The 12826-nt window shown below is 44.8% G+C and overlaps 2 protein-coding genes across 2 annotated transcripts in view; one reads left to right on the forward strand and one right to left on the reverse strand.

The window, feature by feature from the left end:
• Gfm2 (G elongation factor mitochondrial 2) overlaps positions 1 to 7627 on the forward strand; it is a 40137-nt gene extending 32510 nt beyond the window's left edge. The window contains exons 17-21 of the mRNA XM_021180110.2: positions 1218 to 1356; positions 3430 to 3609; positions 3859 to 3974; positions 6034 to 6216; positions 6781 to 7627. Coding sequence (XP_021035769.1) covers positions 1218 to 1356; positions 3430 to 3609; positions 3859 to 3974; positions 6034 to 6216; positions 6781 to 6918 — 756 coding nt within the window. The 3' untranslated portion in view covers positions 6919 to 7627. The remainder of the gene's footprint in view (positions 1 to 1217; positions 1357 to 3429; positions 3610 to 3858; positions 3975 to 6033; positions 6217 to 6780) is intronic.
• Hexb (hexosaminidase subunit beta) overlaps positions 7512 to 12826 on the reverse strand; it is a 25048-nt gene continuing 19733 nt past the window's right edge. Inside the window, exons 10-15 of the mRNA XM_021180112.2 lie at positions 12266 to 12352; positions 10482 to 10554; positions 9040 to 9214; positions 8230 to 8320; positions 7973 to 8077; positions 7512 to 7765 (exon numbers count right to left, since the gene is read on the reverse strand). Coding sequence (XP_021035771.1) covers positions 7705 to 7765; positions 7973 to 8077; positions 8230 to 8320; positions 9040 to 9214; positions 10482 to 10554; positions 12266 to 12352 — 592 coding nt within the window. The 3' untranslated portion in view covers positions 7512 to 7704. The remainder of the gene's footprint in view (positions 7766 to 7972; positions 8078 to 8229; positions 8321 to 9039; positions 9215 to 10481; positions 10555 to 12265; positions 12353 to 12826) is intronic.

Genomic DNA, 12826 nt, shown 5'->3' on the forward strand with positions numbered 1-12826 from the left:
AGCCCTGAAAAAAAGACAAGATAAAGGGTTTAGCCAGGTTTGGGTGTCTCTTGCCTGTGATTCCACCACCAGCCCTGAAAAAAAGACAAGATAAAGGGTTTAGCCAGGTTTGGGGTGTCTCTTGCCTGTGATTCCACCACCAGCCCTGAAAAAAAGACAAGATAAAGGGTTTAGCAGGTTGGGTGTCTCTTGCCTGTGATTCCAATACTTGAGAGGCTAAGGTAATATGATTGCTACAAGTTTGATATGAAGTTGGACGGCACACAAGTGAAACCCTGTCAAAAATTAAATGAGGAGGACTGGAGAGATGGCTCAGTGGTTAAGAATACTGACTATTCTAGAGGTCCTGAGTTCAATTCCCAACACTTACATGATGATTCACTTCTGTTTTCAACTCCAATGCCCTCTTATGGCTTTTTAGTCACCAGGCATGCCAATAGAATACAGACACACATGCAGGCAAAATATCCATACACATAAAATATTAAAACTAGGCCCAGTGAGATTTCTCAGTGTGTAAAGTCACTGGCTGCACACAACAGACACCTGGATTCCATCCTGGAATCTAAATAAGCTGTCCTCTGACCTCTACACATGCCTCTTCCTTACACCATACACAAACATAGCACACATACAATAACAATAAATAACAAGCAAACTGCATACAAAGAAAGGAGATAAGAGGCATAATCCTGAAGTTGTGAGCATTGATTGCACTCCTGTTGCTCCAGCCAGGTTAGGAAGTGTGTGTGACCCTAACTTGGTGCCACTTACACAGCTGGTCACCAGACTGTCATGGGCAGAGACAGTGCCCAGAGGTCACTGCATTTGGTTTATATTCTAGTCAGAAGTAGTGTTCTCAGGTAGGAGCCCTCAGAAAGTTTTCAAAAGAAACTCAGTCATAATTAATAGAAAATTACTTAAATATGTGAACATCATTTCTTTTTATCATACTTTGCATTTATTTTTTCTATATATAGTATTTTGTTTTATTTTTTATTTTTATTTTATTTATTTATTTATTTTTTTTGTTTTTTTGAGACAGGGTTTCTCTGTATAGTCCTGGCTGTCTTGGAACTCACTTTGTAGACCAGGCTGGCCTCGAACTCAGAAATCCACCTGCCTCTGCCTCCTGAGTGCTGGGATTAAAGACGTGTGCCACCACACCTGGCCTTGTTTTATTTTTTTGTTTTTATTTTTTTCCTTTTTGTTACTAGACTGTCCTGTGTGGTATGGGGGAGCTACATATTGAGATTATTCATGACCGTATCAAGAGGGAGTATGGCCTAGAGACCTATCTAGGGCCTCTGCAGGTGGCGTACCGGGAAACCATCTTAAACTCAGTTCGCGCCGCAGGTAAAAAAATACAACAGTTTGGACATTCTGGGTTTGTTTAGTGTTTAGTTGTGTAAACAGAAGTCACAGTTTCTAGTGTCTCCCACAGTTTTACTGTGTGTATTTAAAAAAAAATTAGCACAGAAGGCCTGGTACCACTGCTACCCACCCATCAGACAAATGTGTTTCCTTGTGGCCGTGGGACAGTGAAATCACTGGCTTGTTCCAGCCCTTACCACTGAAATGGGACTAAGAATTTGAAGTCAATTCATATTTATTGTATGAAGTCCATTAATAATTCCGTTATTGAATACAGTGTCCCTTTACAGATAGCATGCTAGAGGAGGTGCAGTTTCTGTGTGACTGTCCTGAATGTCAGCACTCAGGTTTTCTGTACTTGGTTCCCTTAAGCAAAATAACAATGGTCACTGTTCACCTCAAGGTGAGCTGTCATGGACAGGTTGGGAAGTAATGCAGGCCGGAAGTGCTGAGGGTATGCGGATCGCCCTTGGGAAAACAGCACTGCTGAGTCTGTTGACCACATTTGACTGACTCCTGGAAAGTTAACGGAACATGACTGCAGTGACACAGGAACTCTGCTGCAGGACCATGCACCTGCAACAGTGAAAATGCAGGGTGACTCAAGTAACGCCCTCCTAACTAAGACCCGAGCTGGTTAGAGTGGAGGAGAGAGGAAGGGGGAACCACTGCAGCCCTCTTCCTGGGGGACTCTGCTGTCCTCCCCCCCCAGGGTCTGGAGGCCACTTCATCTCAGAAAGAGGAAACTTGGGAGTTTTGTCTACACAGTCAGGAGACAAGAAACGTGTCTGGGCATGGTGTCGAGGGGAACATCAGGATCTGCAGTTACAAGCTTCTAACGCAGAGCTTTAAGCCTAAAGCCCCAGAACCAGCTTGTGTGAGAAACATTAAGAAGGATTTAGGTACTTATGGATAGGTTCTTCTTTTGAAGAAATTAAAGGAAGCAGAACTCTAGAGAGATGTATTTCAACGTATAACTCAAGGGCATCCCACAGTAACGTACTATACAAATAAATGCTTTATAAAAGGAAATAAAGGTCCCAAAGATTACAGGAACCAGCTTAAAAATTATGCTCACTGTCAAATATGGAATCATTAAAACCCAGATAGAGGATGAAGTACCGTAAATGCGCACTACTGAGTATGATGTGAAATTATTCATAAATATGGTCTCGTTTATATGAGATGCGGCTGGGATGGGAGCATGGCCTGTAGGGAAAGCAAATGGCAAAAGTAAACAGATGTGCACAGGGCACACACAGTGAGGACACTGAAGACAGCAGATGTGCACAGTGGCACACAGTGAGGACACTGAAGACAGCAGATGTGCACAGGGGGCACACAGTGAGGACACTGAAGACAGCAGATGTGCACAGGGGGCACACAGTGAGGACACTGAAGACAGCAGATGTGCACAGGGGGCACACAGTGAGGACACTGAAGACAGCAGATGTGCACAGTGGCACACAGTGAGGACACTAAAGACAGCAGATGTGCACAGGATGCATACAGTGAGGACACTAAAGACAGCAGATGTGTGCTCAGGGCAGGTGTTGGTAACAAGTGCTGTAAGAATGTGGACATAGTCAATGGGGGAGCAAAGTCTCTGGGTTCAGTCCCCAGTACTTACAAAGAAAGTAGAACCCTCTATCCAAAAACAAAACAAAACACGAAAAGCTGTTTTTCTGTATTTCAGGAAATACTTTACTGGTTTTGGGGGAGGGAGGGGAGAAACATTAAATATTGCTGAAGGAATATAGGAAATTTAAATTTGGAAATTGGCAGAGAAACAAGGTTTATAGTTTTTATTATCAGCTTTTTGTACCCTCTAGATGTCATACAATTTGAGTGTTACCTTTTTCCCAAGGTTGATACTTTTAAAGACTTAGTTTTGAGGGGACTCAGATGCAGGCAGTCTCAGCGAGGGCAGGCAGTGTCCTGGGGCAGCCTGTTCCTGGCATCTTTCTTTGGCTTCCTTCATTATCCTGGCAAACGTTGAGCCTCGTGTGCAGGCCCCTCCTTATTCTTCACACATTTCCATGTGTTTGTCTGCAGACACCCTCGATAGGGTGCTCGGAGACAAGCGGCACTTGGTGAGTGCGGAGCTGGAAGTCCGGCCATCGGAAGAGCCCTGTGCCGTGGCCACGATCGAGTATGCTGACTGTGTGGGTGAAGACCTGCTGCAGGCCTCTCGGGAGGCCATTGAAAGTGCCGTCCACAGCGCATGCCTCCAGGGTGAGGGACGCACACCTGTCTCCTGGTGACTATTTATTTCCTTTTTTCCCTCATGCTGGAGTTTGAGCCAGGATCTTGGGCGTACCAGAGTGCACTGCACACTGGGCCTCGATGTTATACTCAGCCTGAGTTGGTCCGTGTGCTACAGACACGCCAGTGTTCTCTGTGCTTGGACTTCACGTGAATTCGTGCTGCATTGCTCCTTGTTATTGGACTGTGTGTACTGTGTGCTTTATTCTCCCCACCCAGGACCTCTGCTCGGATCCCCAGTCCAGGACGTGGCAATGACATTGCACTCACTGATGATTCACCCTGGCACCTCCACAACTATGGTCACTGCCTGCATCTCACGGTGTATGCAGAAGGTACGGAGCACCCTTCATGCTTCTGCGTTAAGGATGGGCACTGATGCCAGTACCACACATTCCACAGACCTTATGTCACCATGGGGCCACCCAGATCCAGTATCAGAGGGTAAAGGTACTTAGCACCAAGCCTACTTCTGAGTTTAATGCTCAGGAACTGCATAGTAGAGAGGCCTTGTGGCTTCAGAACGTTGTCCTATGACCTCTACATGAGCACATACCACACACACAAATGGGATTTAAACATTTTAAACTAGCTCTTGTATGGGAAAACTTTGATTTCTAAAACTAAATTTTCATTTGAAAGATTTTAGAAATTACTGGTCAGACAGGTTAAACAAAACATTCTGATTTTACCAAAAGATCTTTCCAAACAAAACCTGGGCCTGTGAAGAGTGTACCTTTAGACATTTCTTTTTTTACTTTTGAGATGTTACAGTTAGCTACAAGCCTGGTTGGGGAGAGGGGAATATATATATATATATATATATTAATTAGATAGATTATTTTTATCTTATGTGCATTGGTGTTTGCCTACATGTATGTTTGTATGAGGGTGTCAGAAGCTCTGGAACTGGAGTTAGCAGAATGTGTAAGCTGCTATATAGATGCTGGAAATTGAATTGCCAGGTCCTGTGGAAGAATACCCAATGCTTTTAACTGCTAAGCCATCTTTCCAGCCCCAAAGCCTGGTGGATTTAAATGGACAGATCTGAGGTCAGCTTGACATTGGGCTTTAATGTAAAGGACAATGGAAATCTAATGTTAAATTCTTTTTAAAGATTATTTTATGTATGTGAGTGCTCTATCTTTATGTACCCTTGCATGCCAGAAGAGGGCATCAAATCCCATTACAGATGGTTTTGAGCTACTATGTGGTTGCTAGTAATTGAACTCAAGACCAGACAGTATTCTTAACTGCTGAACCATCTCTCAAACCCTTAATTTCAAATATTTGAATTTGTCCAAATAAGATTGTTTTCATTAAAAAACAAGAACAAATCAGTCCCATTGAAAAACAGATTTAGGCCAAGCATCCTCCCTCTCAAAATACCACGCATGTGATCACCTGAGTTGTCCTGAGTGTCATGGCCTTCTGCCTCCTGCCTCAGTGGCCCACCAGATCTGATCAACCCCCATGTGCTTTCCCAGTGTGGGAGTACCTTAGCCTAGAACTGGAGAGTAAAGTGAGGTCACAGGTCACACTGAAGCTTTCAAGCACTAAGTAAGGTTTGAAGTGTGTTCTGGGAACAATGGAGAATAAATGTTTTGATCAGTGAAGTATATATAGTCAGAACACAGAAGCAATTGGCACTTGGCACGGGAAAGACAGTCTAGGACAGACAGGAACTAGACGAGGTCTGAATCAAGATGCCAGCAACAGGAATAGAAATACTGGTGTTTGCTGGAAAAAGGAAATCAGAGAAGTACATTTAAGCAAACTGAGAACTACTAACCCCATCAGCAAATGAGAAAGGCCAGAGACGTGCTTGGAAAAGAAACTGCTGAGCTAGGCTTGGGGCCCAGTGGGGAGCTGCAGAGTACCCACACTGCCCCACAGCAGGCCAGTGCGGGACAAGACTGAGTCCTCAGAAATGGGCTGCAGCTGCTGCTGGTGTGGAAGCTCTGCAGTGAGGTACTGTTCAGAAGTCTGTGAAAAGGATGGAGGGCAGCTCTGGGAGGCCAGTTCCTCCCTGAAGGAAGCATTTTTCTCTTATATTTACCTTTTCCCACATGATTGTTTTATCTTGTCAGGTTCCCTCTGTGGCCGATGAAGTCTAAGATTATAAACTGTAACTACAGAAAGGGTTTGCTTGTAGACAGTTGTCTTGACTGTTGCCTTTGTTGTTGGCTTTTTACGGTGCTCTCCTTTGCTGTTCTTTCCAGCATGTGGCCACTGTACAAGTTCTAACTTCTTGGCTCCTTATACAGTGTTCTCTGTGGAGTGTTAAAGCCAGTGAGCTTCCCAGAACCCTCTGCTCAGGAATATAGGAATTAGCCTTTCTCTATCTTCCGTGTACTGGAGTAGAAATTTGTTCAGTTTATGAAATCTCTTTAGGCCCTGAAGAAAGCTGACAAACAGGTGCTGGAACCTCTGATGAGTCTCGAGGTCACCGTGAGCAGGGAGTACCTCAGCCCTGTCCTGGCAGACTTGGCACAAAGAAGAGGGAACATTCAGGAAATCCAGAGTCGCCAAGACAACAGAGTTGTTGTAGGATTTGTTCCTTTAGCAGAGATAATGGTGAGTTGTTTGCATTTGACACATGCACACGGTGTTTACTCTAGGAGACGACCGTGACGGTGTGAGTGACACTGTGGGCATCGGGCTTGGGTTTACAGAATGCATGCCAAGGTTTCAGCCACCATGGAACTTTGCCTTCAGTGGTGGCTGAGAACTCGGGAACACTGCTTTTCAGGCATGTTACTTTCAATCACAGAGCCACAAAGATTAAGGCACAGTGTCACAAATGTGGTCAGGCTGTTAACTGTCTAACCCCTGCTTCCATGTATTTTCTTTTCTGATAAGTTTTGTCTTCCCCACCCAGGCTCTTGTGCCCCTAGGACAGACATGAGGTACTGACAGACAAGAGGGAAGGACAGAGTCAGTTACCTCAGAATGCGTGCATAGATCACCTATGCAAAGGTTTTCTCATAGTATTTCCCTTTTCTTTCTTTGTGAAAACCTCTCCCTGGAGGCGGTGGTACTCACCACCACCTTCTCTTCTGAGGTCTAAAGATAATCCCCAAGATAAGAAATGTAAGGCGTAAATTAAGTGCAGTAACAAACTGAACTTTCTTTCATTAGGGATATTCAACTGTGCTTCGAACTCTGACATCTGGCTCAGCTACTTTTGCCTTAGAACTGTCAACTTACCAAGCCATGAGTCCTCAAGACCAGAGCGCTCTACTCAACCAGAGGAGTGGTTTGGCCCCTGGGCTATAGGCCCTTGGAAGCGGGGAAAGCGGGGAAAGCTGGGCCAGCCGCCTGCTTTATTCCCGGCAAGAATGCTGTTCTATTAACTGGCTAGTAAATTGCTGCTTTGGTGTGGAAAGAACTTGACAGGACCCAGCAGAGTGGCCTTGGAGCTGCCATTCTTAATGCACCGCAGCTGGGCCCTGGTTATCCCTGCCATTTCTGGTACTGTGATAAAAATAACCTGGCCAGGGCAGCTTAGAAAAAAAAAAAGGGGGGGTTTCTTTTCTCAGCAGGAAGCAAGGCAATGAGCTCTCAAAGTCCACCTAGTGATGAACTTCCTGAAGCCAGGATACACTGCCTAAACCTCCCAGACAGCACCACCCCCGGGAGCAAGAGTCCAGAAGCCTGCGCCTGGGAGGACATTTCTTGTTTTACTTTTGAGATGTTCCATCCCCCTGGAGCTGGAATTGTGGTGTGGCTATGGAGCTCCAGGACCTGAGCTCGGGTCCTCTGCAAGAGTGGTCAGTCTTAAATACCTGAGCCTTCTTTCCAGCCTCACATTTCTCTTGTAAACCAATGCAAGATGACGGTACTCACACAGTGCAGCGCTCTGGAGTACTGAGTGCAAGTGCAAAGCTTTTCCTTTTATTTTCTTAAGCTGCTCACATCAAAGATTCAGTGTTTGATTCAGGGATAGAAAGATTCAATCAATAAAAAGATGGTTTATTTAAAAAAACAGCCTAACAAATCTTAATTTACATGATTTCAGAATCAACATGATCATAGCTGAAATGTTGTAGACGTCTGTCACTTCTATATTTTATTCTCATAGTTACAGTATCCAGTATAGAGAGGTTGTGCAGCTATTCCACGGCTGTAGACAGACAACACAGAGAGATGTTTTAAATGGTGGCCTCCCGTCTCATGGCACCTTAGCAAATCCTCTCCCACCTTTGCAACGATTTAATATTCTAATTTAAGCTACTAACTCCCTTAAGATGGCAGTTATACTGAAATATATCTTCCATGGGCTAGTGACAATGAATGGAAGAGATCCTGGATCGGGGAGGAAGGGTCTCACCTGACCATTCTGCAGCGGTGCACGGCCAGCCGTTTGTAGGCATTTTCTAGGTCAGTGACAGTTTTAGGGCTCCAGAGTCTCTCACCAACAGCGCTTGCTCGAGGCCTGGTTTTTAAAATATGCAATTTCCAAAGCAGTTTAGACTTTTTTTTTCCCTTAAGTCACCTGCATAAGGAGATTAAGAGCTCTCTCCTGCTTACATGGAGAATAAAGCCAAGGCATCCTTCAGGCCGGCTAGCCCCACCTTAATTCCTTACCATAATCTTGGAGTAAGGTTAGTTGCATCCACAAATTCTCCCCATAGGCAAGCCTCTCCACCAATAACAAGTTGTTTCTGCTTCTCAGAGCCTGCACGACGACAGTGGGTAAGAGAGAGGCTAAGCTGTACAACCCTGGTTTCCTTTCTAGAGTCCTCCTACATCCGCTCTGTGCCCTCCTGTAGGCAGCAGAGCCTTTATTCCCACCCTGGCTCAGTGCTCTTCGACATAATAGAGGGTTGCGGTGAGCCTGGGGCGCAGATGCTTCCCCTAGGGTCCCACACAGACTCGTTTGGACCCCACATTCAGCCCCTCCCCGCATTCCCTATTAGTGGTGTTTGAGAAAATACAAGCTTCATTTTAACGGGCTTACCACTATACTTATTCCTTGGTATTTCATAACAAAACAAAAGGGAGTATTTAAGAACTATTTTTTATAATTATTTTTTGATCCTGAAAATGCTTTCTAGAGAAAGCCATAGTTTCTAGTGGATCAATATTTTTGAAACTTTTTAATCATATAATCATTTTCTAAAGACTGAAATACAAAAACTATATAAAATAGAATTGCTAGTAAAGGGACCAAAAGCCTTACTTAGGAGTTACGTGCAACGTAGGTGCCTTTCAAAGTTAACGCACGTAGACATCTCGGATACAAAAAGCAACTGCATGAAAACAGGGGCAGAATCTAAGGGCCTGCTATGTATTTCATTCAGACTACACATTGTCCCCCTCAGGACAGTGGACAGTGGAGAAGCATCCAGATTAGATTCAGGAGACTGGGAGTTACATGATGTTTGCTTTGCTTACCTTCAAAATTAAGGGGCTCAACTTTGTAGTAGTTTTTCCAGTCTTGCCCATAGCTGATGAGGTCTAAGTACCAAGGAGCAGAAAGGATGGCAGGGAAGCCAGACCCTGTGACTTGCATGAGCTCATATGAGTAGTGCTCACTCTTCCACACTTCGATGACTGTGCCCGGCTGAAGCTGTCAGAGAATTGGGTCCAGTAAATGCAGTCTTATAGGGTCACGGGATCACAATTGGTAAACATAGATTTCTAAGATCTTAGAAAAATCATACGTCCTTTTTTCTTGATCAGTGCCATGTGGTGTTCACATTAACCTTCAAAGTTGGATATTTAACTTTTGACTATAGCTAATATTTCAGAGATGGGTAAGATTTGCACCTCAAATCTATTTCTACCACAGCAATGTTCTACTTAACTTGGAACCATGACACTGTCACCAGAAAGGTAACAGTGGCAGCTGGGCTTGTAAGAAATAATTTTGTCAGAAAAAATATTTCTTAAAAGTATATATTGATTTACCTATTTATTGTGTATATAGCATTCTGCCTGTGTGTAAGCCTGCACTTTAGAAGAGGGCATCAGATCTCATTACAGATGGTTGTGAGCCACCATGTGGTTGCTGGGATTTGAACTCAGGACCTCTGGAAGAGCAATCAGTGTTCTTAACCACTGAGCCATCTCTCCAGTCCTGATTTTACATATTTTAAAACCACTTTAACATTGTTTTTTAAAAAGCTCATTTGTTGTGTTTTGCTCTTAAAAACCAAAAGGAACTTAATTCAGATTACTTCAACTTGTGAGACAACAGGAGTTGGGGAAAGAAGAGCAAGTTGTCTATAGTACTGATGGATTTTCGTATCTGCATAGTATAATGTGTGCATACGTGTGCAGGGGTAGGGGTGCTGTCTTGCTCTGATCACCTGATTCCCTTGAGAAAGGCTCTCGCTGAGCCTGAGCTATGCTGGAGGCTAACAAGTCCCAGCAACCCTCTCGTCCCAGCACCTGGTGGTGTTTGGCTTTCAGGCACACACTAGGCCATGCTTGGCCCTTTTTAAAAAGTTTGTTCTTGACATCGTATGTATATGATGCATACTGATTAGTTTCTGCCTTGACTCTCCCTCAGTCCCTTCGGCTGGCTGATGGCTGATGAGTTTTAATTCCGTCTGAGTCTGAGCGCTGTACTGGTGCTGTCTGTGGAGCCGGAGAGGATCACCAGGAGGTGCATAACTGAAGTAATGGCTCCTCTCCTTGAGTCTGTCTGTAGCAAATAGTTCAGCATGAACAGTGAGCCCTCTCACCCCATCTCTGTCCGTCTGTCCTGACTGCTGACAGAACATTCAACTCTGAAAGCCAGTGCTGGGGCTCCCAGTCAGGTCCTCAGGCTAACATAACCCTCCCACTGAGCCATCACTCCAGGCCTGAGATGGAGTCTTCCTGGTTCTTACCTCCACCTTATCATCAAAAACTTCTTGCCAAACAATGGAGTTCTTCTTTAAGGATGAAATAATTTCCAAAATCCTAACATTGAAAAAATGGTCAGTTATTCAGGATCACAAAGTTAACACTCTTAAAACATACATGTTTTCTACCAAGAACATGAAATGTTGCAAGGTACCATATCAAAGTATTAAATGGCTATGTAGAACCAGCTATGTTGTGTAGTCCAGGTAGCACAGAAAGGTAGGAAAAGGGGAAGGGACATGGAAGATGGAAAAAATTCTTCAACCTCAAGACAACTTGAGACTATGTCTTGCTGACTAGACTGAAACTGCACACACAAAGTTAACTCCCTTAAAACACTACAGGCTTAAAGCACCAAGGCAGGAGTTGCCGATCAGCACTCCATGCTTGGGATACATGTCGTGCCCTCCTGCATAGAAGACTTAGTTTGCCTCTTTAAACAATGTGGCAGAGTTCTCCAGTCTCCTCCATAGCCACCACCGAGTGAGAGAGACACTCAGTCTGCTTGGATGCAGCTCCCCCCCCTTCCTTCTGATTAAGCTCAGACTGTCTCAGTGTGATTTACATGACCAGAGGTCCCTCAGGGAGCGCCTCGGGGTGCGCAGCCCCAGCCCTGAGCTCCCTTCCCTGGGTTTGTGACACATCTTAATAGAGCAGTGCCTCTCACCCTTCCTAATGCTGCGACCCTTTATTATAGGTGGCCCCCAGCCATAAGATTATTATTGTTGTTACTTCATAACTAATTTAGCTGTTGTTATTAGCCATAATGTAAGTATCTGTATTTCCAGTGGTCTTAAAGGGGTCACTACCAACAGGTTGAGAAACACTGGTATAGAAGAGCCAAGCAAAGCTGGGTAGCACCGCACATAGCCCACCCTTTGGAACCTAGCACAGCAGAGGTAAGTCCTGCTCTCTGGAATAGGAGAAGTGGCCTCAGACCCGCATAAAACAGTCCTAACAGAACTCTAGTCATCTCTTGGGTTTCCAAAGGATTCTTGGAAGAAAGGAAACTGTCACCTAGTCTGTCATGTCACAGCAGTAACATCCAGCTGTTGGCTGGCACAGAATGCGGCTCGTCAATAACAAACAATATCACACAACAGCTTAATAGGAACTCTGTGTGAACTCTGAGCATCTGCGCAGAGCAGAGCCTAGAAAACCACAGTTTGCAGCCAGCCTTTCTCTGGCTCAGCTAAGAATGGGTTTTAAAATCTGCAATGCTTTCTTTTTTCCTTTCTTTTTAAAAAAGATTTGCAACTCCATATGGCCCATGGCACTTAAGGGTGGTCTGGTCCCTATGGGAAAAATGTGCCAATTCCCAGCAGAACAGCACTGTCCACCAAACTCCCGGGAAGTGCTCTGTCTGGATTTTCTAACAAGGCAGCCACCCCTTGAGTACCAATCCCCTGGCTGTGGAATGCTGGAAATGTAGCTGCAGCCAGCTGCCTTCAATTCTGATCAATGCCAACAGGCATGGGCAGCAATGGTAAGGAGCAAAAGAGCTGCTCCAGGTCTTGTAGGACAAGGGGCGTGAGTTCTAGCGCCTGGATAGTGCGGGAGAGGAAGGGTAGCCAGGGCTCGGAGCTGAGTTCTCAAAAAGCAGCCGGCTTCTCCTCAATGCAAATGCTCAGCATTATAAAGAGAACAGGGTACAGCGCTGCCTCCTTTAGCGGGCATCCGTGGCTCCACTTTTGTAAGGGCGGAGAAGATGAGAAAGTAAAGCAGAGAACTAAAGGCACACTGATGGTTAGGCTTTCAGACGACTTACTTTTTAATATAAAAGGATTCTAGTCTTCTAAAATCGCTGCCAAAGCCCTTTCTCTTCATGAAACTTTGGATGTTTGGATTTGATGCCCTTAAATAAAACAGTGACTGAAATGTTAGAAACATTTGGATGTGCCATTATTTGAAGCAGCATGCATCTCTAGCATCAGTCATACAAACTGTAGGATACTCACAGGGAGTCTGAATCTTATAACGCAAACTCCTTCTGCCCACCCTCCACCCCAGGCCCTTACAACGTGAGAATTCTTCCCTACTTAGTCGTTCCCCTCCCACCAAAACTCATCTCATCCGCAGTCTTTTAGGTTTTTTTGAGACAATCGCACTATAGCCACACTACAGCCCAGGTTGACCTTGAATTCGCAACACTCCACATCCATCCTCCTGAGCACAGGGAATCGATCGATATGTACCCAACACTGGTTATAGATTCTTTTATTCTTTTTTTCTTGAGTCAGTGTCTTACTCTATAGCTCAGGCTGGCCCTTGACCTTGCTATAGGCAGCAGCCAATGTGCCCAGCTTCTACTTGACCTTGCTATAGGCAG

This window comes from Mus caroli, chromosome 13, assembly GCF_900094665.2.
Source record: "Mus caroli chromosome 13, CAROLI_EIJ_v1.1, whole genome shotgun sequence".
NCBI lineage: Eukaryota > Metazoa > Chordata > Mammalia > Rodentia > Muridae > Mus > Mus caroli.